Source organism: Marmota monax, unplaced genomic scaffold, assembly GCF_021218885.2.
Source record: "Marmota monax isolate L192 unplaced genomic scaffold, Marmota_monax_Labrador192_F-V1.1 WCK01_AAM20220418_F8-fsc00342, whole genome shotgun sequence".
Taxonomy (NCBI): Eukaryota; Metazoa; Chordata; class Mammalia; order Rodentia; family Sciuridae; genus Marmota; species Marmota monax.
In genome coordinates this window covers 344,228-368,965 of record NW_026692007.1, presented here as the reverse complement: position 1 = coordinate 368,965, position 24,738 = coordinate 344,228, and the positions used below count along the sequence as shown (strand labels likewise).

General features: G+C 43.8%; 1 protein-coding gene across 1 annotated transcript in view; it reads right to left on the bottom strand.

The window, feature by feature from the left end:
• The window catches only part of LOC124097225 (checkpoint protein HUS1), a 177,108-nt gene that overhangs the window by 41,256 nt on the left and 111,114 nt on the right, over window positions 1-24,738 (bottom strand). The window contains exons 39-50 of the mRNA XM_058582002.1: window positions 17,206-17,398; window positions 15,426-15,509; window positions 12,221-12,428; window positions 10,189-10,295; window positions 8,711-8,927; window positions 6,609-6,782; window positions 5,339-5,458; window positions 5,178-5,247; window positions 4,555-4,601; window positions 3,470-3,629; window positions 1,531-1,666; window positions 258-342 (exon numbers count right to left, since the gene is read on the bottom strand). Of these exons, the coding sequence (XP_058437985.1) occupies window positions 258-342; window positions 1,531-1,666; window positions 3,470-3,629; window positions 4,555-4,601; window positions 5,178-5,247; window positions 5,339-5,458; window positions 6,609-6,782; window positions 8,711-8,927; window positions 10,189-10,295; window positions 12,221-12,428; window positions 15,426-15,509; window positions 17,206-17,398 (1,601 nt within the window). The remainder of the gene's footprint in view (window positions 1-257; window positions 343-1,530; window positions 1,667-3,469; window positions 3,630-4,554; window positions 4,602-5,177; window positions 5,248-5,338; window positions 5,459-6,608; window positions 6,783-8,710; window positions 8,928-10,188; window positions 10,296-12,220; window positions 12,429-15,425; window positions 15,510-17,205; window positions 17,399-24,738) is intronic.

Sequence of the window (24,738 nt, the reverse complement as noted above, 5' to 3'; positions counted from 1 at the left end):
CCCTTACCAGGCCTGGCCTGGCCTGAGAGACTTAAGTTATCCAGGCTCAGGTTCCTCAACTGAAAAATGGGTGGTCACCTATGGAGCTTAGCACAAGGCCTGGATCCCTCTTTTTTTTTTCTCACCACATCTCAAATCAAACTATAAAGAAAAGAAATGCATTGCCAAAATGCAGCCAACATGCATTGCCAAAATGCATCCCCCTCTCCAGTGTCCTGCTGAACAGAGGAACCTCTGCCTCAGAAGGTGTGTCTTACCATGAGTGGCTGGGTGACAAACACGCAGCAGACCACGGAAAGGGACAACAGGTGCAGCCACCTCATACACTGAGCCATAACAAACCTGTCCAGGAGAGAATGCAGTCAGTACCCTTGTGGGAGCAAGCCACCATGGTCACTACCACCTGAGCATGGGGACACAGGAGTAGGTCAGCACCTTTGCAGGTTGAGACCTTGGGCAGGAAGTGGGACTGCAGCCAGGTTGGGGCTACTGGACGTGGGCACTGTATCTTTCAGCCCATTAGAGGAGAGTCATTCCTTGCTGAGAGAATATCTGCCTTTCTAAAGCTACTCAGTGGTAAGAGAAAAGAAATCCAACACACAGCAACAGAGCAGAGGGAGGGAAGAGGAGGAAAAGGCAGGTGTGACCTGGTGACAGCTGCAACAAGTGGATGCAGTGGGAGCAGGAGAGCACTTGGAACTCCACCTGCCTCCTTGGACCCCAAGAATTAAGGGCCGAGGATCCATACTTTCCAGATGGGTAAACTGAGGCACAGAGGGCTCTAGTGCCTCATCCATCCTCACGGTGATTCAGTGTGTGCATATGGGTGAGGGGAGATCATAAGGAAGAAAAGGCCTTGGCTTTGTGACCTACTTCCCATGGTTTAGGAACATGTGGGCCCACAGGAGCCATGAGATGACTCTGGGGCCTCTAGTGGTGACCAAAGCCACACGGCAGCCAGACCAAGAGGCACTGAGTGCCGGGGGCAGTCCCGAATGGATGGTGCATGGATGGTAACTGTTGCACAGGCATAGGCTTGTTTGTTGTTGTACTGGGGATTAAACCCAGGTGAGCTCTACCACTAAATTATGTCCTCTGTCCTTTTTATTTTTTTGTTTTGAGACAGGGCCTTTCTAAATTGCTGAGGCTGGCCTTTAACTTACAATCTTCCTGCCTCAGCCTCCTCTGTGCCTGGGCTTTTTCAAACAGGAGATGATGAGCACTTTGTCTGAGCTCCCTCTCAGGAGCTTGGTGACTGGCCCTTCATTCCTTAATGAGGAGCCTAGGGCTTCTTATTTAAAACCCAGTATGCCATCTGGGCTGTTGCAGAGCTTGCCCAAGCAACTGATCCTTTGGGGTTTGCATATGATTCTGCTCACTCCCATGGGGTGGAGTGGGGTGAGGGAGAAAATATCAATGGTGACATCTGGTATCTGCATTTTATGTGTTCCTAGAAAAGAGGGGCCTCCTTTACAAATGCTAGACTTTCATCAAGTGACCTGAGTATATTTGAAAGCCTCAAAAGCTCACCTGTAGCCTATGAGTCCTGTCCCTAGTCCACAGGCTAGGGAAGCTGATCCACAAATGGCCCATGCTGCAGAGTTTGACCAAGGCATGCCAGCTCTTGACCACTGGGGCATGAGCCCTTCAAAACCACCTTTTGGAGCTACAGAAGAGTAAGACAGAGACAAGCTGGTTAACAGACCCAACATCCTCACCCACAGTGTGATGGTGAGCTTAGTGTCACCTTGACTGGGTTGTAGGGTGTTTAGAAATTGGGCCAAAGATTATTGTGGGTGTGTCTATGAGGGAGTTTCCAGATGACATTAGCATTTGTGTTGTGGACTGAATAAAGCAGAGGCCTTTTGACGGTAGATGGGCCTTCACCCAATCAGTGGAAGGCCTGAATAGAACAAATGGGTTAAAAAGGAACTCATCTTTCCTGATGGTCTTTGAGCTAGAACATTGATCTTTGCTTGAAGGTCCAGGATAGCACCTTAGGGGTTCTACTAAAATGCCTCTTAAAATGATGGAGAGGTCCCCAGCATTAGAGGCAGAGGGACTAGTTTCCATCTCAGATCCCAAATGACTAAGTAGGCTGACTTAGATCTGTAGGATCTGCTCTGACTGGATTAAGACTCACTCACACCATTTGGACACAGAGCTGTGACTTGTCCCCACAACCTTCATCATTTCCTCTTAGCTATGCAATTCCTCCAGAGCCATGCACATAACCAGAGGTCACCCCACAAAGTCCCTCTCCTTGGAGGGGAATTGTAGAACTCCTTTTCTCAAGGGATGGTTCTTAGAGATAAATCCCAATGGGGGAACATCTGGGGGCAGGAGGCAGTGTCAATCAAGGGCAACTAAACCCAGCCCATCTCAATAGACCAGGAAGCTGGCATTGGGCAAACCAAAGGACACTTGCTGAACATGCAACAGGAATGCAGAGGTGTGACCAGGATGGGATGGCAGTGTCTTCCTAAGCCACACCTTCCCCACCACCTCCTTGGCGTCTGGTCCACCAGTGCGAACTTTCCACTTCTGAGCTTTCACTTCCCAGAATGCATGTGTCCAGCTTGCCATGGAGGGTAGTCATACTTTTGGCAATACTGGTGTCTGTACTATAGGCTCACCTACCTGAGGTCTCATTCACCCACAGAAAAGACCTTTTTCTGCTCCTATGGTGAGTATGCAGAGCAGGGTTCACCTGCTACCCAAAACCAATGCTCTAGGCCCTGTGTTGAGTAGGCCCTCATGGTTGCACACATGCAACTTGAGACCCAAGCACAGGATGACCTGCCCTCCCTGGGTGCAGCCCTTGTTTTCCAGGTCATTTTCTGCTTTTCCAGCTCATTGCTGAGCCTGCAGCATAATTGAAGGAAGGGCTGCTATTCACTCTAATTTACATTTTATAAAAGCAAAGCTTCACCACAGAGAAAAAAAGAAAAGAAATATGGGAGGGGCACATCTAAGGAAAATCTAATGAAGGGAGATCTGGAGAATAGAAGAAAGGGACCAGGAGGGAGGAGGAGGGAAGGGGAAGGGGACAGACTAAGGAATAATATTGGTAGATTTACTGTTATATTGTGTGCGTGTATGAATATGTAACAACAAATCCTACCATTATGTACAACTATAATGCACCAGCAAAAGAAATGTGGAAAAAATTTAAAACACAAAGCTTCAAATTTCAGAATATATAAAGAAGTGTGAAGACACTATTACTAGCTTTTAAAAAGATATGATGTAATTTATACTGAATATAAATAAGAAATCAATCAGGATTTGGGGCAAAGTTAGAAGCCACCATTTCAAATGAGTCCAAGCCTGTTTTTAGATAAGACTCAAGTGTCTAGTGACATGCGTCTCAACTCCAACTCTGTTCATCCTGCCTCTCTCATGGCTAAGGCTGATGATGGGCCTGCAGAAAAGAGGGCTGCCTGTTGCAACCACATGGCAATGTCACCTTGTAAGCCAGGAGGGGAGTGGTGGCTCTTTTCCCTTTGCAAAGTCCCCTGGTGGTCAGGCCTGCAGGCCTCCAAGTCCATGGATGGGCAGGCTGTGTCATTGCCTTCTGCCTTTCTTCTGCTCCCATCACTCCCAGAAGGAATGGCTGATACAGAATGCTGGAATGACAAGGACAGGCCAAGGTCAATATTCCCATAGATAGTGAACTCCTCGACAATGGTGCCATATGAGCCTTCTCACAGGACAGGCATGGCACATGGTCAAGTGCAGTCCTTGAATTCTGAGGGGGAAGCACAGTCAGCCTTGGGAGCTGGCTCCTTAGGACCTGTGGGGTGACCATGAAGCAATGCCTGTGGCTTGGTAGCAGCTCCATTTTTCAGGTAATTGCACCCTGATTCCTAGGAGGCACTACCTGCCCAAGGAGGGTTTCAGTCAAGAGCAATGGTTGATAAAAGGCTCCAAGGTGGGAGAGAGAGAATCCCAGCACAGCATTTAGGGATAGGGCATACAATGCTCCAAGCAAAGGCCCTGAAGCTGCCAGGCAGGGGTGAGAGACTAAGAAGCACAGACTAAGCTAAGGGCATAGTCACCTAGATCCCACAAGCAAAATCCCAATGGGTTACTGTGGTCACACCATTAGAAACTGCCCTACACTTGCTTTTAGTCAGAGGCCTATTTGAGACCTGGAGCTCATATCACTGCAACAGCTCCTCCAAGCCCCTGCTCCTCGTGCTAGGCTGAAAGGAGCAGGCTAAGCAGACATCCAGGCCTTTCTTCTTCACAGGGGCCTTGGCAGTTTTCACTGAACATATACATGAGGCTTTCTAGGTTCTGCAGGGCTGCTCCTCTCCCATTTTTCTGGCCTCTGCAGAAACTCCTTCTTCTTGATACTACCTGGATGCCCATCCCCCCTCACTGGGGCTTGAGAATCAGCCCTACTTTTCCAGATAATGGATCCCAGCCAGCACAATGTGTGACCTTCCCATGGTCATACCACATGCAGCCAAAGAAGAATGCCAGAGAAATCTTATTATTAGCCTGCTATGCTAGAGAATTAGTTAATGCATGTAGTTGTCCACATACCTTACATGGCTCCTGGGTGTCTTGGGTACCTCTACAGGAAGTAGGATCTGATTGAAAAAAAGGCAAATGTATGATGTCAACCCAGGGACATCTTAAAGCTACCTGGTACACTACCTCCAGTTCTTCCTGACCCATCATAATTAGCCTTTCTGAGATATGGGACAAAGCTAAGATGAGGACTTTTTAATGTTGCCATCCCAGTGTGGAATTGACACCTCCTCAGTCACCCAGGGCTGCCCTCAGGAAATATAGCAGTATTGGAAAAACGTTTTAAATAGTAAAAAGAGCCTTAAAAGAAAATAGTGATAAATGGTAATATAAAAAAATTAAAATAATAAAACTGAAACAACAATAGCAACTGGGAAAAAGTATTCAGTCTCCATTGGACAAAGGCCCATTTACATAACTAAGTGGCAATCACTTAAATCTTGTTTAGAAAAAGAAAGGATTCTATGAAGTCAATGAAGAGGGGCAAAGGAAAGGGACAACCCACAGAAAATAAGATGGCTTTTAAATATATGAAACATAATGCAAACTGGAAGTAGGGGATTCCATTCCTACCTAAAAGATTGGCCCAGGGGATCAGCTTGAGGGGAGAGTTTGAGTTTCTAGTGCATGCTTACCCAGAGGGACCTCTGTCTGCACTCCTCTTAGCAGTCTGCATGCCTCAGTCCGGGGATACTCCATCGCTTCCTGCAGAAGTAGAGGCTGGTTAGAGAGGATATCCCCCAGCAATGGAGGTGCCACTCAGGAGCATAGGGCCGTGCAGATAGTCCACAGGTACCTTGCTGAGCCTGAAGAGCAGTGCCAAGAGCTGTGACCCTGGGGAGGCCAGGAGGGTGCACAGGAAACCCAGACTAAAGGATCGGAGAGTGATGTCTGTGGGGCCGACATCCAGAGGGAGCTACGACAGTCAACAGTAGAAGTTATAACTCCTCAAGTGATTCCAACTCAAAACTCAGGGGCATTTGTAGTTCCGAAGACTTAACCTTTGCTCTCTCAATCCAGGTTAAAAAAAATCACAAAAAAAAGTCATTTGTTTTTCTCCTGTAGAAGTCCCTGTGGACACTCATTTTTCATGAAGGGGATTCTCAATGGACTTAATCCTTGCTATAATCTGACAAGAAGGCATCAATGTCTTCAATGTGCCACCCAACAAAGAAAAATGGTCAGGCCTCAGATTAGACAACTAGTTGATCTCACAGGAGTGACCCAAGATAGGTTTTCTGACTACAGGTCCTGAGTACATCCCAGGTGGATATGGTGGTTCCCTTCTTGCCAATTAGTGATAGATTTTTTGAAATATTTTTTAAAAACTGATTATTTGCACATGGCACTCCTTTAAAAAATTCTAAATCTATAACTGTTACCAGACCTCTCTGATATCTGGTGCCATGTAAGAAGGCCACCATCCGCAGCTGCATGGTTGGGACCATATGGATGTAGTGGGTTGGGCTTATAAGTGGCCCTGAGTTGTAAGAAACTAATCCCACTGTTTTGCCATACCCTCCAAAATCATGCTGTTTTCCTCTCACTCAGGAGAGACAGGTTCTCCATTTTAACTGCTTGAACTGTTTCAGAATTAATTCTCTACATTTCATGAGGAATAATTAGACCATGTTTGCAGTGTAAACTGGCATTCCAAATGCTAATGTGGCAATGCTAACTTTTCCCTGTTCTCTCAGCCAAAGCATTTGTTTAAAATGTGAATAAATGTCAACCTTAAAAAAAACTTGGGAGTGTTCCCACGAGACAACCCAGGCTACCAATACCTCTGGGGATATCATGCTCTGTGGCCCCTGGGGTTTGAGGTCTCATACAGCAGTGGTCAGCCAACCACAGCAGCTCCTCACCCAGACCTTTCATCTTTCAGACCCTTCCCAGCTACATCTCTGGCCATGTCACCTGGGGTCCCTCCAGGTACACAGTCTGATTCCCCTGGTTTAAACTCTTCTTCAAGTACAGTGAGTCTTGCTAATTTCCGGGTTAAGAGGGAGCCATGCTTTAGGTCTTGAGAATTGGCAGCCATTGTGGGAAAATCAGCTGCCTCCCACCTGCTCATGTTCGCCTGCAGTGACCAGGACTGCCAGGAATGCATAGACACACAGCAGACAGAAGGACACCGTGAGCCGCTGTGTGTGTAGGTAGCCACTGGAGGAGGGCCGACTGTACACGGAGAGCCAGACATGGAAATCTTCCAGGTACTCTGTGAACTTGGAATAGAACAGCTGAAAGGGAAAACCACAAGACAACAATTTCCTGATGTCAAACATTTGTGTAAACAAAGTGAGATCCTGACTGATAACCAACAATTTCCTAAGCTGAGACTCCAAAATTTTTTGGCTTTTCTACCTGGGCTGGTTAGCTGGATGCTATATAACCACTGGGTGCAGGTGGACGATCCACACAGCCCCTTGCTCTGGCTTCTTTCCTCCCACCTCATTACCAGCATCTTGCTGCAACCACACACTCCCACCACCCTGGACTTTGGCCTAGTCCAGCCTCCTACTGGAGGCCCCTGAGACTTGGTACCAATCATTCCTCCCTCTCACTTGTCTGGCTTCTGAATTTTTAACATTAGCTCAGAAGCCCCTTCTCTCTAGAGTCTCTGAACACACTTCTCCATGTGTTCCTAATAGACTATTTAGGAACTGTTCTCAGTACTTTCCCCAACAGACTGTTCATTTTCACTGGGCTCTGAGTGCACCAAAAGCTGGTGCCACCCATGCTGTAACCCACATGGTCCACCATGTAGCAGGCATTATGTTGCCCATGGAATTACACTAAATTTTTAATGTTTCAATGCAATTCAAACATTATTTAGTGCTCAACATTGTAGAAAAAAACCAGAATTACTTATACATAGGACTGATATATGAAATACAAGTAGAATAATGAGCAAACACCAGCAAAACAATCGAAACAGAATAAGACTGTGTCTTTTATATGTCAACTGATTGTCCAATGAGTTACAGTGGATTCATGGAATATAGCTACATGGACTCATAAGTGGCTAACTTAGTGTAAATTTCTTACACAAAGTTCTCAAGCAAAATAGCTGGAGGAGAAACAATGCACATCTCCTATTGTTAACTGTGTTCAGTCAGCTAAGTGGTCATTCTTACATGGAAGTCTGAAGGAAAGTCCCAGTTGAATCTGTCCCTTGGTTTCAGGTGCTGAAGAATTTCCATATGCTGTGGCTGATTAGAAACCCTTGTTTAAAATTCATGATGATTGTGCTTCCTAATAAATTAGCAATGTCAAGCCAGAAACTACTACAGTTGTAAGCCTGGTTCTCCTCACCACCATGACAATGGGACATGCTGGAAGGAGAGCCCAGTGGACTGGTGAGATCCAGTGTCTGTGGAAATATCAGCTTTCATGGGCCCTGACTCACTCTTGAGAACCATCTTAGGAAATCATTTGCCAGAAATCCAAAGACACACTCAAACCTACAGTTTTCTATCTTGGAAGTAAATAAAAGAAAATCAAGAGTACCCAGTAGGTGGATACTTAAGCAAATAAGAGTGTATATCAGCCATTATAAAGTCCTTAAATTGTTCATAAAGAGCATTCATAAAGAAATTTACTCTAAAATGTTGAATTAGGAAGCATAAAACACATAAGTCTTTTTATTACAACTATACAAAATGAATAGGGAACACTGGAAATAGGGAAAGATTGGAAGAGAACTTGTAAAAATCAAAACTTTCACAGTTGGTCTGTGAGATCATGGGTGACTGTCACTTTTCACCATCTCCTGCCATCTGGCCCTGATCACATCTATATTGTGTGATAGTAATCTAAGTTGTTTTGTATATATACACAAGGTGCTGGAAAGACTTTAATTAGGGGTCTGATGAACGTTGCAAACCACCAGTAACCAGAAATTCCATAGGTGGTATTGCAGTAATTGTTAAAAGAAGAAACATTACTGTAGAGATTAAAGTTGGCAAAGGCCATCAGTTCATGCTTACATGGCCACTTACTGCATGCATCACTGAAGATATGAATATCCTGATAGTTGACTAAGAAAAGAGATAATATGCCAAACTTCAGAAAAGTTTAAATAAATGACTATAAGAAGAGAAGCAGAGCTAGGTGCTAAGGTGTGCCAGTCACCAGGTAGGCAGGTTGGCACTGGCATGGGACTTACTTTCTGGAAACCCAACCCATGGCGCAGGCGGGTGAGCTCTCGCTCCACGTGGCCATCCCATTGGTCCGCAGCCAGCCAGCACTGGGCAGGGAAGAACCAGCTCTGTCCTGAGTGCAGCTCTTTCACCATCACGTGGCTAATGAACCAGCTCGGGGAAGGCCCACGGCTGTCATGCCAGAGGCGGATCTTCCGGAGTGGGCCCAACTGCGCAGGAGCACTGATGACACACAGCAGCATCACATCAGCCCTGTGTGCAGGATGGCATGGGCATGGCACCTCGCCAAATCTGATGCTGGCACTCAGGACACTAATGATCCATGAGGAGCAGATATGCCAACAGATAACTGCCATGCAGAGTGACAGGTGGAAGCCCCAGAGCTGGCCAGTGGATAGTGAATCCCACCCAGCACACAGGGGTTCAGTATCTATCACACTTATCCCCTGAACCTCAGTTCTGCTTTCCATGACTTCAGTTCCCCACCATCAAGCATGAGTCCAAAAATATTAACTGGTGAATTCCAGAAATTAACAATTCATAAGTTTTAAATACATTTTGTTATAGTATATTATAATTATTCTACTTTATTATTAGTTATCTTTACTCTTTTGCTAAGAAAAGTTTAAATAAATGACTATAAGAAGTCATTTACTTCTTACTCTTATACTCACTCATGTCCTTACTCTTACATGTCCTTGCTCTTCAGGTTTGGAATAATACTAATTAATTTAGGCAGGTTTAGTGGCCTAGAATTGTGATTGTGATTTTAGTGTGCAAAAACTAATAAATGAAACTGTATCCTAGGTATGTATATATAGGAACAAACAGAGGTATGCAGGGTTGGTATTATCTGCTGTTTCTGGAATCTATCTGGGTCCTGGAATATGTCCCCTGAGAACAAGGGGGATTGGTGACTATAGTTTTCCTAAATCCAAGTCATGAAAATCTCATTAATGTATTTTTGCCTGGAGTGAATTAGTCAGAAGTTAACTTTTTTTCTCTTAATAAAGAATTACTCCAAATGGAAAATACTATTAATAAAATTTTCCAGTAGAAAAAATAATTTAGTTCAGTACTTTCACATTTTTAAAAGTGGCAGGAGCTGGCCTTCTATCTTGATAAATGATCCTGCCTCGTCCAATACCACCAACTTTGCAAGACCACATGTCCTTACTCTTCCAGATTTGGAATGATACTAATTAATTTAGGTAGGTTTAGTGGCCTAGAATTGTGATTGTGATTTTAGCATGCAAAATTAGTTGATTTCCTTCTTTCTCTTTCTCCTTCCCTCCTTTCCCCCCTCATATAACCTACCTTTAGTCTACTCCAAATAATAAACTATAAAAATATTTCATAAAATTTTATGTACACTGATGTTCCCAATGTTCTCTATGCTGCTTTTTTGGGCTTATGATGAGAACACTCTGATTCTGATTGGCCTATCTTTTCCAAATCGTGTGGTTGAAATATCTCTAAATACCTCAGGATAAACGTGTGTCTGGAATTCCTTTCAAACAGGGTCTTCTCAGGACTGCAGAGCTCTTTGGTTTCTGAAAGTCCATTTTCACCACATAAAACAATGAAAACCTTAAAACACAGACACAGGGTGAGAGCTCCAGATGTTTCATAGAAGATGCCAGCACCCCTGGGGTAGGGCTTCCCTGATCTTCCCTACTTTCTATCCTTCTGGAAACCACCTGACAAGCTGTGGGACAGCTACAGGCCCCAGCATGGAGCTGAGGGGAGAAGGGGGTGCCCTCATGGCCTGCACAGTCCTCCTAGACTAGGGAGGATTGGAGGACAGGGATTAGGGCCTGGAATTAGAGCCTGGAAATGGAGCCTGGGGTGGCTGGATGGTTTTTCACATCCTTGATCTAGAAATGTTAGTTCCCACCTGGGATTTACTGGGGCATTTATCTTTAGAACACATGGTGGGGGCAGCATCTTCCTTCCTTTAGCTTGGCAGGAACACTGGGGGAGGCCTGCTAGGCCCTGGAGTGGCACCAGGGTCAGGTGGCAGGAGCTTCCACCTCTGCAGATGCACCCTGGGGAGGCCTGTTTCCAGTGGGGCTGGGCTTGTTGTTCCTCACTGGTGTATTGCTACCCAGGAATGAGTACTGTGTTTATCAATCTTTCACTTAAGAAAGATATATATTTTTTTAATTCAAAGATACTAGGACTGCTGTAAGTAGTCCTAGTTAAGAGAATTTAGTTAAGAGAATTTCCTTCTATGTGCATGAGAAGAAGATTAACATTAAACAGGGATGAGAGGTGGGAGGGAAAGGGAGAGAGAAGGGAAATTGCATGGAAATGGAAGGAGACCCTCAGAGTTATACAAAAGTACATACAAGAGGAAGTGAGGGGAAAGGGAAAAATAATACAAGGGGGACAAATGAATGTCAGTAGAGGGGGCAGAGAGAGAAGAGGGGAGGGGAGGGGAGGGGAGGGGGGATAGTAGAGGATAGGAAAGGCAGCAGAACACAACAGACACTAGTATGGCAATATGTAAATCAATGGATGTGTAACTGATGTGATTCTGCAATCTGTATATGGGGTAAAAATGGGAGCTCATAACCCACTTGAATCAAAGTGTGAAATATGATATATCAAGAACTATGTAATGTTTTGAACAGCCAACAATAAAAAATTTAAAAAAAATTTCCTTCTATGTGATGTTCACTGTTTATGAATTACTATAAATATATAGTTGATAGGCTAGGGCTTGTAGTGAGTAGAGATCATGTTAGATTTCGTGCCTAGCTGTACCATGACATCCCCATCACACACATCTCTTTTCTAACATTCATTGACCCATTTTCTTCTCAGTGCCCCCAGTCCTACAGGTTTCCATAAAGCAGCCATAGTTCCCTCAGGAAATGGGAGTGAATTTTGAATGCAGATGGAACCTCCCTTCTTGTCTCTGTGACTTGTGGTTCTGCTCATGGTGTTCATCTCTCAGACCTTGCTCTCACTGCCCACTTGGCATGGATGCTCCCCTATGCTGCATCATTTCCTTCAGCCTCCTACCATTTCCTCTCACTCCCCACCCTTCTATATCATCCTCCATCTGCTTGGGAAGACTCTTTTTAACCCCAAGCTTCCAATCCAGCTATGTCCCCACCTGTCTCCAAGGTTTGTCTGATCAATTCTCATTCCTTTCTCCCTAGATCTATATCTGGGTGGTGGGTAATAGATTCCTGTCAACTCAGAAGAACTGAGTTGTCTCTCAAAGTCACAGAGACTAATCCAGAGACAGAACCAATCTCTTTGATCTGTTTTCCATGGTAAAGGCAGAAAGAGGGGAAGGGATTTGAGCTGGGAGAAGGTGGGGGGGGGGGGGTCCCACCTTCTGCTCTTACACATGTACAGGTTGCAGGAGGGAAGAGGGAATTGGATGGAGCTGGTGGTGACAGGTGATTGACAGTTCAGTTAAATCATCAAATCATCACTTCTCGTGCATTGAAGGCTACACACTTAGACTCCACCGAAGTATCCCCAGGGCCTTATGTTACCTTTGAGGTAAATCGAGCTGGTGCCCTGAAGCCAGTGTCAATGACAACAGCATACAACTTGTGGCCAGGTGGGGTATATTCTTGCAGAAAAATGTATCCCATTTTCTTTTTTTCATGATTATCTATACATCTGCTTTTAGTAACCAAAAATCCATAAAGAATCATAAAAATCACAATAAAAATACTGGGAAGTAGGTTTTGTGGGTGACTGTGAGTAAAAAAAAAGGAAAAGATATAATGAGAATTACACATGGAAATAGACACTTAGAAAACTGATCACACACACACACACACACACACACACACACACACCACATGATGGTCTGCAGGTTGTTTTCAAACATGTCCTGGAGCCCCAGTGCAAGGAGCTTCTGAATACAGGGCTACCATGGCATGAACTCCAGAACAAGGAGGCCTGTGCTGAACCTGCCTTTGAGGTGGGAAGCTGCACCCGCTGGGCCTGAGGAACTTTTATCGGGAAATGAGAAAAATGCCAATCTCATGCTATTATGAAGATTAAGGCATGCAGATGTGTACTTCAAACATGCAGATGCAACATTCTTCCCCCTTCCCTCTTCTGCCTCCAGGGCAAGGCTAGGAGATGTTGGAGGGGTTTCAGGTAGTGTTATGGTTTAGATGTGATGTCTGCAAAAGCTCACATGTGAAACAATGCAAAAGGTTTGGAGGAGAAATGATTGGATTCTAGCCTTAACCTAATCAGTGAATTAATTCCAGATGGTATTAACTGGATGGTGACAGGATGCAGGTGGGGTGTAGCTGGAGGAAGTGGTTCATTGGGGGCGTGGCTATGGGGTATATATTTGAATCTGAAAGACTTTCCCTCTCTGCTTACTAATCACCATGTGAGAAGCTTCCCTTTTCCCTACTCTTCCACCATGATGTTCTGCCTCACTTCAAGCCCCAAGAAATGGAGCTGGCTGTCTATGGACTGAGACCTTTGAAACTGTGAGCTCTCAGATAAACCTTTCTCAGATAAACCTTTCCTCCTCTACAGTTGTTCTGGTCAGGTCTTTCAGACGCAGCGACCCAAACAGGTAGACTTATCTATATCCCACCTGTACCTGTCTGTGGGTGGCACTGCTTACTCCCCACCTGTAGGTCACACACCAATCCTGGCTTGGGGAGAGAGATCCTCTAGCCCCTGCAGACCCACAGAATGGTATCCATATAGAGTCCCCTGTGTTGGGCCCTTAACCTAATAAGGTATTCTGGCTGGGCTCAGCCTTATGAAATCTTTGATAAGATTTCAGAGGTAGAGCCTGGAGTCCATACTGCTTGGGGACTCTGTGCTATGTCCCCTGCCTCACTGCTCTTTGACTATATCTAGGATTGGGCTGTGCTCCTGGTCTTGCCTGGACTCTTCTTCCTTCTTTCCCAGCAAGACCAGGACAAGCTTGTTCTAAGCCATACCCAATCAGCTCACAACCACCTGGCTCTAGTTTGTCCTTACTATACCTGAGCTGTGGCTTGGAACCTCCTGGATTCTGGCCAGATGTCCCTGATGCTACTGCCTCTGTGTGACTTCAGGTGTTGTCTTCTATCTGGACATCCCCTGAGCTTCCCCAAACCTCTTTGTTTACAGCCCCCTCCCCAATGGTGTCAGTGCTGTGGAAACCAGGGCTGAGCTGCTGCACTTAGCGCCCTGATCACTGGACGACTGGTGACCCTTCTCTGAGGTCAGCAAGAATTACATTAGTAATTAATGTCTTATTTACAAATTCTCTTATTCACCAACTAGTCCAGGAAATACTATGGTTGATTAAGTAATAAAGGCAGAGTTTCCTATTATAAGAATATCAAGGTAGGAAAACTCAAAAACTCAACACCCAAGGAAGTGCAGATCTGCCCTTAATATTCACTCAGCAAATGTTTACGGAACACCTACCAGGGACAAGCTCTGTATTAAACATGGGTCAGCTTGACAAATGAGACAGAGAAGGTTGCTGCCTACAGAAGCTTGCCCTTGATGTACCCCTGTTTCAGACTCTAAATATAAATTGTTTCATATGAAACAGTGGCTATTAAAATAGGGTGAATTTTAAACTTACTGTTTAAAATGGATACATCTCAGAGACCAAGAGAGCTATTAACAATTAAGCTGTGACTATAAGTATAAACCAGGTCAGACAAATCTAGAGGTGACATTACCATAGATATTAACATAATCAATTATAATTATCCAAATTCACACTGAACTAAATCTAAACCTAAAAATTAAAAAAAATTGTTGACTCTCTTATGTTTATAAATCTCTTTTGTCAGTGAATGTAAGTATAGACAGTGTTATGGTTTGGATGTGAGGTGTCTGCCAAAAGCTAATGTGTGAAACAATGAAAGAAGGTTTAGCAGAGAAAGGATTGGGTTAGGATAGCCTTAACCCAATCAGTGAATTAATCACTGGTGGCATTGAGTGGTAACTGAAGACAGGTGGGGTGAGGCTGGAGGAGATAGAGCACTGGGGGTGTGGCTTTGGGGTATGTATTTTGTATCTGGCAAGTGGAGTGTCTCTCTCTGCTTTCTGATCATCGTGTGAGCCACTTCCCTCTGCCATACTCTTTCACCATGATGTCCTGCTTTGCCTGGAATCCAGAGGAATGCAGCCAGCTGTCTATGGACTGAGACCTCTGAAACCGCGAGTCCCCAAATAAACTTTTCCTCCCCTAAAGTCATTCTGATTCGATCTTTTAGTCACAGCAGTGAAAAAGCTAAGACAGACAGTGGATATAGTATTTAAAGACAATTATCTCCTAATATTCATAATCCAAAAAACAAAATAAGACCCTCATCATTATACAAAATACATGTATGAAGATGTGAATTTGGTGTCAACATACTTTATATATAATCAGAGATATGATAAATTATGGTATAGTGGTGTATTAAGAATTGTAATGCAAAAATAAATAAATAAATACATTTAAAACACAGATTTCAAGCATCTGCTTAATTATACATGAGCATGCTGAGTGGGCAGTGGCAACAACAAAATGAAATCTTGATTTAGAAGATGGAACTTCAAGGACCTAGGAATTAGACCAGAAACCCTGTGCCTAATAGAGGAAAAAGTAGGCCCAAATCTTCATCATGTTGGATTAGGCCCTGATTTCCTTAACAAGAATCCTAAAGCATAAGAAATAAAACCAAGAATTAAAAAAAAAAAAAAAAAGAAGAAGATGGAACTTACTGCTGTAAACTGGATATGTCGCTCACTTCAAAACCAGCCTTTAGCTTTCTTCTCAAGACAGAGAACACTGTGAGGCGGTCATAGCTAGGAGGAAAATGCACATTATGATACCAAATGTGTAACAGGAGCAGCTGTTCACAGGGTAGTGGTAAGCTAACCAGAGTGAAAAAGAAAACAGGTCCTAAACATACTGCTACCATGTGTGCCCAGTTCACAGTGTGTATCCCAACCTAAGTTTGAAATTATTTTTTGGACCGAGACTCCTCTGAAGTACCAGACATCTTCACATCCGGGAACTGGATACAGCGCCTGTGGAGACTGTCCTGAATGTGTTGCAGACTCCATGGAAGGACCTGCCTCAGCCCAGCTTCCCCATGAGACTCTCAGTTTAAGCCCTTCTGTGGGCTGCTCTCAGCAACTCAGCACATGCTGTGAACCTTTGCCTGAGCACCTGTTCTCGGCATTGCAAAGGCCCTATCATTGGCAGCTCCTACCATGACCACCACCATGAGTACTATCTTTAAAAAAAAAAACAACTTTTTATTAGTGCATTATAGTAATATATAATATCGGGGTTCATTTTGACATAATTATACAAACATGGAATTTAATTTTCTCTAATTTAGTTCCCAGTATTTCTTTCCTTCTCCTCCTTCCTTTCTTGGTTCCCTTTCTTCTATCAGTCTTATATTTATATATAGCTTTTTCAAAAAAATCAAGTGTATTACAGATATACATAAAGATGAAGCTCACTATGGTATATTATCTTTAAAAATAAAACCTATCTCATCTTCACTAACTTGTGAGCAATTTCCATGTGTTACTCATTTCTGTAAAAGTACCTAGCAGGGACTGGTATGTCATAGAGAATGAATGATGGCATTAATTTATAATTAAATATAAAAGTGGAATATTGGGCCATTACCTGAAAATTCAAATGGCACAACCACAAAAGGGTGCAACACAATAAAGTCAAAAACAAAGATGAATGTCATCGAGATGCTCTAATCAGGACATATTTGCCCCCTAACTGGCAACCATAATATACAGTTTCTTATGGTTTAATTTTTCCTAAGGAGGAAACAACTATTTCTACTTCTAAATATGCCTAAATTATTGTTGATATCTACCTTAACAAGAGGGTAAGGACAACCAAAATGAAAGGACTAAGCTTCTCATACAATTGTAAATTTTGTGGCTAGAAAATAAAGAATTTCCAATTTAGTAACATGATTCAGATACCCAGAAATTCCTGAGAAGGGAGCTCATGTCTGTGCAGAGTCTCATGATGTTCATCCTTGAGCCAGGCCTGGGGGTGTGGGGTGAGGACTCCTCTGCACAGGAAGAGGAGGGACAGAGGGGCAGTGAGAGCAGAGGACCCTGTCTGTCTGACTTCAAACTGCACACCCAAGGGGTACCAGCATTTCCATGATAATAAAACTGGACCCCTGTTGCCTCTTCTCTATTGAATCTTTTCTGAGTAGAAAGAAGCTCAATAAATAGCTACTGCACTGCAGTCATCACTGGGAGGGGTGGGCATGATGACCAGGTAGAAATCAGTCCCCTCCCCTCAGAGCCACAGGACAGCATGGAAGAATCAAGACTGACATGAGAATGGGTATAAAAGGCTCATCCTGTTAGGGTTGTGCCATCCAAGACTTTTCCAGCTATTCATGGGAGGACATGATTCAGAAGAGATTCCAGGGCCCAGACCAAATGAAGAAGCCAATGTAGTCACTTGCTAAAATTCCCGGACTCTTTCCCAACAGTATGCTCATACCTGCAATTAACTTTTTCTGGAGAAGTTCCTGGTTGTGGAGAGAAACTTTCAGATTTCCACTCTCTCTCATCCCAAAACAGGCATTGGATCCACTGGAAATGTACTGTGTAGTTCACTGCCTTAGCAAAGTATTTGTTTGGAGGTCTTCTGTCATAGTCAGCGTCTAACAAGGATAAATATCCCACATTGGCACCTACACAGAGAAAAAGCAAATAGAAAGTAAGTACAGTCTGAAGTTTGCAAAAGGCATACTCCATTCCAGACAGAGGAACTGGCAGATGGGGAAAGTAGAAAGAGATGGACAGAGATTGAAAGGGGACATTAAATTCTGGCCTTTTTTGTTCCCAGAGCATTTAAATGGTGAATTACACCCACCCAAACTTTCATTTGACTATGGCAAAGTGCTAGGAAGGAAAACAGTATTTCTAGGGCTTGTGATGTTCCTGAGACCCTGAACAAACCAGTCACCTCATCTTAGTGGGGATGGAGAGAGTTCAGTCTTCAGTTGTCATTCAAGCCACTTTGTATTTCTCCCTAGCCTGTCAGCCAACCTGTCAAACATCAGCATATCAGTCTGCATCCTTCTTGTTTAAGGACAGTACAGTGATTTGTGTGGTGTTTTGGGTGTTTGTTTGTTTTTTGGTACAGGGGATTGAACCCAGGGGCACTTAACCACAGAGCCACATCCCCAGCCCTTTTAAACTTTTTTTTTTTTTAATTTTGAGACAGGGACTTACTAAGTTGCTTGGTGCCTTGCTAAGTTGCTAATGCTGGTCTTGAACTTGCCATCCTTGTGCCTTAGCCTTGTAAGCTACTAGGATTACAAGTGTGCACCACTGCACCTAGTGACCCATTTGGTTTTAAGCTATCATTTTTAGATAATTTTTATGTTTAAAAGAAAAAGCATTTTAATCTTTCACTTATTTAAAATTTTCTCCTAATACTTTTAACAAATACCAGGGCAGTCACCACGGGGAGGGGTGGGCATGACGACCAGGTAGAAACCTGATACCTGGTCATCATTCATTAGATATGAACTATTTGTATAAATATGGAATTAGGTCCATTCCTCATCTCACTCACAATAATAAGCACCAATTGATCAGAGGTACAAATGGAAAAAAAAACTGTACAAACACTAAAATAGCACATGAATGATTTCTTCTAGAATCTGAATATAGGAAATTAGTTTCTAACAATTTAATACTAGAAAATGCTGGTAAATTTCACTATTAATTTTTTTTTTTCAAAACAAAGTAAAATAAATCAATGGTGAGCTGTAAGAAAATACATGCAATCTATATTATAGAAAAGGATGCAGACTCCAATATGCTGATATTTGACAGGTTGGCTGACAGCCTTGGAGAAATAGAAAGTGGTCTGAATGGCAATTGAAGACACTGAACTCTCTCCATCCCCACTAAGATGAGGTGACTGGTTTGTTCAGGGTCTCAGGAGGGACTTGGAACATCACAAATCATCCTAACGTAGATAGAGCTCTTAAAAACAAGAAAAAGCAAGCTCAATAGAAAAATAGGTATATATGAAAGTTTACATGAAAAAGTTGGTGACTGTCTTTAAACATATGAAAAATGCTCAGTTCATATAAAATTCATATTAAAACTATCATTTTCACTTATCTGATGAAATTCAATAGATCAAAAATATCTTTTCTTGACAAAGCTGTGGGAAAGCAGGTATTTTCATTCACTGCAGGAGGGCAATTTGGAATATTTATATAGCCATAAATGAATTTTCTTTTTGACCCAGAAAAAACATACCTAGGAATTAACTTGAGGATACACCCCTCCCCCAGATTCAATATACTATATGCACAAACTTCTTACGTACACACAGAAGACTGAAAAAACTGATAGATGAAAACTGATGAAGTGACTTCTAAATATCTAATTTAATCAAGAAAGCAAAATATGAGAGAGTATAAGAAAGAATGCTCAGTTTTCCAAACTGAAACACTGGGGAAAAAAAAGATGAACTAATTCAAACATAAGGGACACTTCAGAACAAGCAGAGTGGGTGATATTTTTGGAAGCAGGATTTAGCTCCAAGTATGGTTTAGACAAGTGAATGATGTAAATGTCTCACATATTCAAAAAAAAAAACATATGAATAAAATTAAATTGTACTATTAAATACATGAAGAAAAAAAGTGGACTTAATCTTACATAATATTGATGTCAAAACTCTACACAGATATAGGAGAGGAAGATGGCGGCGAGGGGAGTGCATTGCCCCGTGTGCTGCTTCACTGTGTGGGAGTATGACAAGTCAGGACGGCTAAAGGATATCTTGTTAGGAATTTCCAGCAATAGTGGGGTGCTCCGGAACCTGGAGGAAGGATTTCCATCTCACGAGGATCGGCTACGGGGACTCAAACTCGAGAGGTTTGTCGCACGGAGGGTAACACTGCTTATTCAGCAAATCGCCCCACGGCTAGAGTCTGCAGCGCGCGCTGGGATAGAGACGCAGGGTTACAGTGCTGCAGTTTCTGCCAGCCGCGCAAGCACCGAACTCAGGGCTGAATTCTGGGTTCGAGACGGGGGAAGGAAGCGGTCCATCTCGGTTCTCCACACCGGTCAGACCACAGAGGAGGCCAGCAGCCACCATGTTGGTAAACTGACGTCACCTTCCCTGTTTTCGACTGACCGCAGCTCATTCAGCCATAGAACAGGTAATTTCAGGCTGCAATTCGCCTGCGGCTTGCAGACAGATTGCTAGGGTTCAGCACCTGGGTGCTTCTTAGAATCTGATCTTATCGGAGTGAATACCGAGCGCGGGGCGGCCGAGTTCCGGCTTCCGGAACCGTCCCGGAACCGCCCTGGCCCAGGGCTGCGGAGCCTGCGGAGGCTGCTTCATGGACCCTGCTACTATCAGAGCATACACCAAGCACTAAGCAGCCGAATTCCGGCTCCCGGAACTGAGCCCGCGGGGACTGCTTCTTGGAGCTTACACTTATAGGAGCTTACACGGAGCACGGAACGGCCGAGTTCCGGCTCCCTGAACTTCCCTGGACCGGGGCTAGGAGCCCGCGGAAACTGCGTCTCGGTCCGGGTCCTGCTGAGGGCCGGTCAGGACTCACCCGTTGCTTGGGTTGCCCGGCAAGGGGAACGAAATGCTGCCATTCGCATAGGATACCAACATGGCAGAGATCTGATGTCAGCAGAAAGCGGCGGAGGAGAGAACTTCATCAATACCAGCAGTGACAGAAACAGTTGGTCTCCTGGTAAGGGGGGTGAGGCTCAGTCACCCGAGTCTCCTCAATTTGTCCTCGAGCCAGAGGGGAGGAGCCGGGCCGCCGCCAGCGCCCGGAGCAGGCCCAGCGGCTCGCCAGCGTGGTGACCGCGTGACCCCAATTGGAGAGGGGGTGGAGCGGAGCCGCCACCCGCACCCGCAAGGTGGGCAGACCCGCGACCCAGTGGTACATGGGCGTGGTAGGAGGGGCAGGGCAGAGCCGCCCTTCGCGCTTGCAAGGTAAACAGACCTGTGACAGCCTGGCGGGTCAGGCCCAGTGGCCTGCCAGTGTGGTACACACGTCACCCCAACTGGAGTAGGGGCAGAGCAGATCCTTCTCCCACGCCCGGATCAGGCCCTGCCGGTGTGGTGGTCACGTGACCCCAATTGGAGTGGGGGAGGAGCGGAACCGCCACCCGTGCCCGCAGGGTGAGCAGACCAGTGATCAACCTGCAGATCAGGCCCAGGGGTCAGCAGGCGTGGTAGGAGAGGCAGGGCAGATCCACCGCCCGCGCCTCCAAGGTAGGCAGACCTACAACAGACCGGCGGATCAGGCCCAGGAGCCTGCCGGCGTGGTACAAACACCACCCTAATTGGAGTAGTGACAGAGCAGAGTCGCCGCCCGTGCCAGGAACAGGCCCAGCGTCCTGCAGGCGGGGTAGTCACGACACCCCAATTGGAGTAGGGGCAGAGCAGAGCCTCCACCCGTGCCCGAAAGGTGGGCAGATCTGCGACCGACTAGCGGCACAGGCCCAGTGGCCTGCCGGTACGACAGACACGTCACCCCATTTGGAGTAGGGGCAGAGTAGAGCCACCGCCTGCGCCTGCAGGGTAGGCAAACCTGCAACCGACCGGCGGATCAGGCCCGGTGGCCTGCCGGCGTGGTACACTCGTCACCCCAATTGGAGTAGGGGCAGAACAGAGCCTCTGCCAGCTCCCAGAACAGGCCCAGTGACCTGCCGGCGTGGTAGCCACGACACCCCAATTGGAATAAGGAGAGAGCAGAGCCGCCGCCCGCACCTGCAGGAAAGATACGCAAGCAGTATGAAAAGACAAGGAAAGAAAGGACCACAAGCAATGCAGGTCAACGCAACTTTAGAAGAGGTAACAGCTGCAGCAGATGGAATGTCAGATAAAGAATTCAGGATATACATGCTTCAGATGATCTGGAGTATCAAGGAAGACATTAAACAGCAAAATTAGACAATGAAAGATCACTTTGACAACGAATTACGCAAACAAATCCAGGAAGCAAAGGATCAACTATACAGGGAGATAGAGGTTATAAAAAACAAGCAATCAGAAATCCTAGAAATGCAGGAAGCAATAAACCAACTTAAAAACTCAATGGAGAATACTACCAGCAGAGTAGAACACTTAGAAGATAGAACATCAGACAATGAAGACAAAGTATTTCAACTGGAAAAGAACATAGACAGCTCAGCAAGACTGTTAAGAAACCATGAGCAGAACATCCAAGAAATATGGGATAACATTAAGAGACCAAACTTAAGAGTCATTGGGATACAGGAAGGTACAGAGCTCCAAACCAAAGGAATGAACAGTCTATTCAATGAAATAATACAAGAAAACTTCCCAGACTTGAAGAATGAGACAGAATCCCAAATCCTAGAAGCCTACAGGACGCCGAATGTGCAAAATCATAAGAGATCCACACCTAGACACATTATAATGAAGATGCCCAACATACAGAATAAGGAGAGAATTTTAAAAGCTACAAGAGAAAGGAAGCAGATTACATTTAGGGGTAAGCCAATCAGGATAACAGCTGATCTTTCAACACAGACTCTGAAAGCTAGAAGATCCTGGAATAACATATTTCAAACACTGAAAGAAAATGGGTTCCAACCAAGAATTGTGTATCCAGCGAAATTAAGCTTCAGGATGGAGGATGAAATTAAAACCTTCCACGATAAACAAAAGTTTAAAGAATTCGCAGCTAGAAAACCATCTCTTCAAAACATCCTCGCCAAAGCATTACAGGAAGAGGAAATGGAAAATAACAATGAAAACCAACAGTGGGAGGTAGGACAGTAAAGGGGGGGGGGAAATAATCAAAGAGGAAAACAAACCATGTTTAGTAACAGAAATAAACAAATATGGCTGGAAGAACAACCCATATCTCAATAATAACCCTAAATGTTAATGGCTTAAACTCACCAATTAAGAGACACAGGCTAGTAGAATGGATCACAAAACAAGACCCAACAATATGCTGCCTACAGGAGACACATTTGATAGGAAAAGACATACATAGGCTGAAGGTGAAAGGTTGGGAAAAATCATATCACTCATATGGACTTCGGAAACAAGCAGGCGTGTCCATACTCATATCAAATAAAATAGATTTCAAGCCAAAGTTAATTAAAAGAGATAAAGAGGGACACTACATACTGCTTAAGGGAACCATACACCAACAAGACATAACAATCATAAATATTTATGCCCCAAACAATGGTGCAGCTATGTTCGTCAAACAAACTCTTCTCAAGTTCAAGAGTCTAATAGACCACCACACCATAATCATGGGAGACTTCAACACACCTCGCTCGCCACTGGACAGATCTTCCAAACAAAAGTTGAATAAGGAAACTATAGAACTCAATAACACTATTAATAACCTAGACCTAATTGACATATATAGAGTATACCACCCAACATCAAGCAGTTACACTTTTTTCTCAGCAGCACATGGATCCTTCTCAAAAATAGATCATATATTATGTCACAGGGCAACTCTTAGACAATATAAAGGAGTAGAGATAATACCATGCATCTTATCTGATCATAATGGAATGAAACTGAAAATCAACGATAAAAGAAGGAAGGAAAAAGCATACATCACTTGGAGAATGAACAATAGGTTACTGAATGATCAATGGGTTATAGAAGACATCAAGAAGGAAATTAAAAAATTCTTAGAGATAAATGAAAACACAGACACAACATATCGGAATCTATGGGACACATTGAAAGCAGTTTTAAGAGGAAAATTCATTGCTTGGAGTTCATTCCTTAAAAAAAGAAAAACCCAACAAATAAATGATCTCATACTTCATCTCAAAATCCTTGAAAAAGAAGAGCAAAACAACAGTAAAGGAAGTAGAAGGCAAGAAATAATTAAAATCAGAGCTGAAATTAATGAAATCGAAACAAAAGAAACAATTGAAAAAATTGACAAAACTAAAAGTTGGTTCTTTGAAAAAATAAACAAAATCGACAGACCCGTAGCCATGCTAGCGAAGAGAAGAAGAGAGAGAACTCAAATTACTAGCATACGGGATGAAAAAGGCAATATCACAACAGACACTTCAGAAATACAGAAGATAATCAAAAACTATTTTGAATCCTTATACTCCAATAAATTAGAAGATAGTGAAGGCATTGATAAATTTCTTAAGTCATATGATCTGCCCAGATTGAGTCAGGAGGATATAGAAAACCTAAACAGACCAATATCAATTGAGGAAATAGAAGAAACCATAAAAAGACTACCAACTAAGAAAAGCCCAGGTCCGGATGGGTATACAGCAGAATTTTACAAAACCTTTAAAGAAGAACTAATACCAATACTTTTCAAGCTACTTCAGGAAATAGAAAAGGAGGGAGAACTTCCAAATTCATTCTATGAGGCCAACATCACCCTGATACCTAAACCAGACAAAGACACTTCAAAGAAAGAAAACTACAGACCAATATCTCTAATGAACCTAGATGCAAAAATCCTCAATAAAATTCTGGCGAATCGGATACAAAAACATATCAAAAAAATTGTACACCATGATCAGGTAGGATTCATCCCTGGGATGCAAGGCTGGTTCAATATACGGAAATCAATAAATGTTATTCACCACATCAATAGACTTAAAAATAAGAACCATATGATCATCTCGATAGATGCGGAAAAAGCATTCGACAAAGTACAGCATCCCTTTATGTTCAAAACTCTAGAAAAACTAGGGATAACAGGAACATACCTCAATATTGTAAAAGCAATCTATGCTAAGCCTCAGGCTAGCATCATTCTCAATGGAGAAAAACTGAAGGCATTCCCTCTAAAATCTGGAACAAGACAGGGATGCCCTCTCTCTCCACTTCTCTTCAACATAGTTCTCGAAACACTGGCCAGAGCAATTAGACAGACGAAAGAAATTAAAGGCATCAAAATAGGAAAAGAAGAACTTAAATTATCACTATTTGCAGATGATATGATTCTATACCTACCAGACCCAAAAGGCTCTACAAAGAAATTATTAGAGC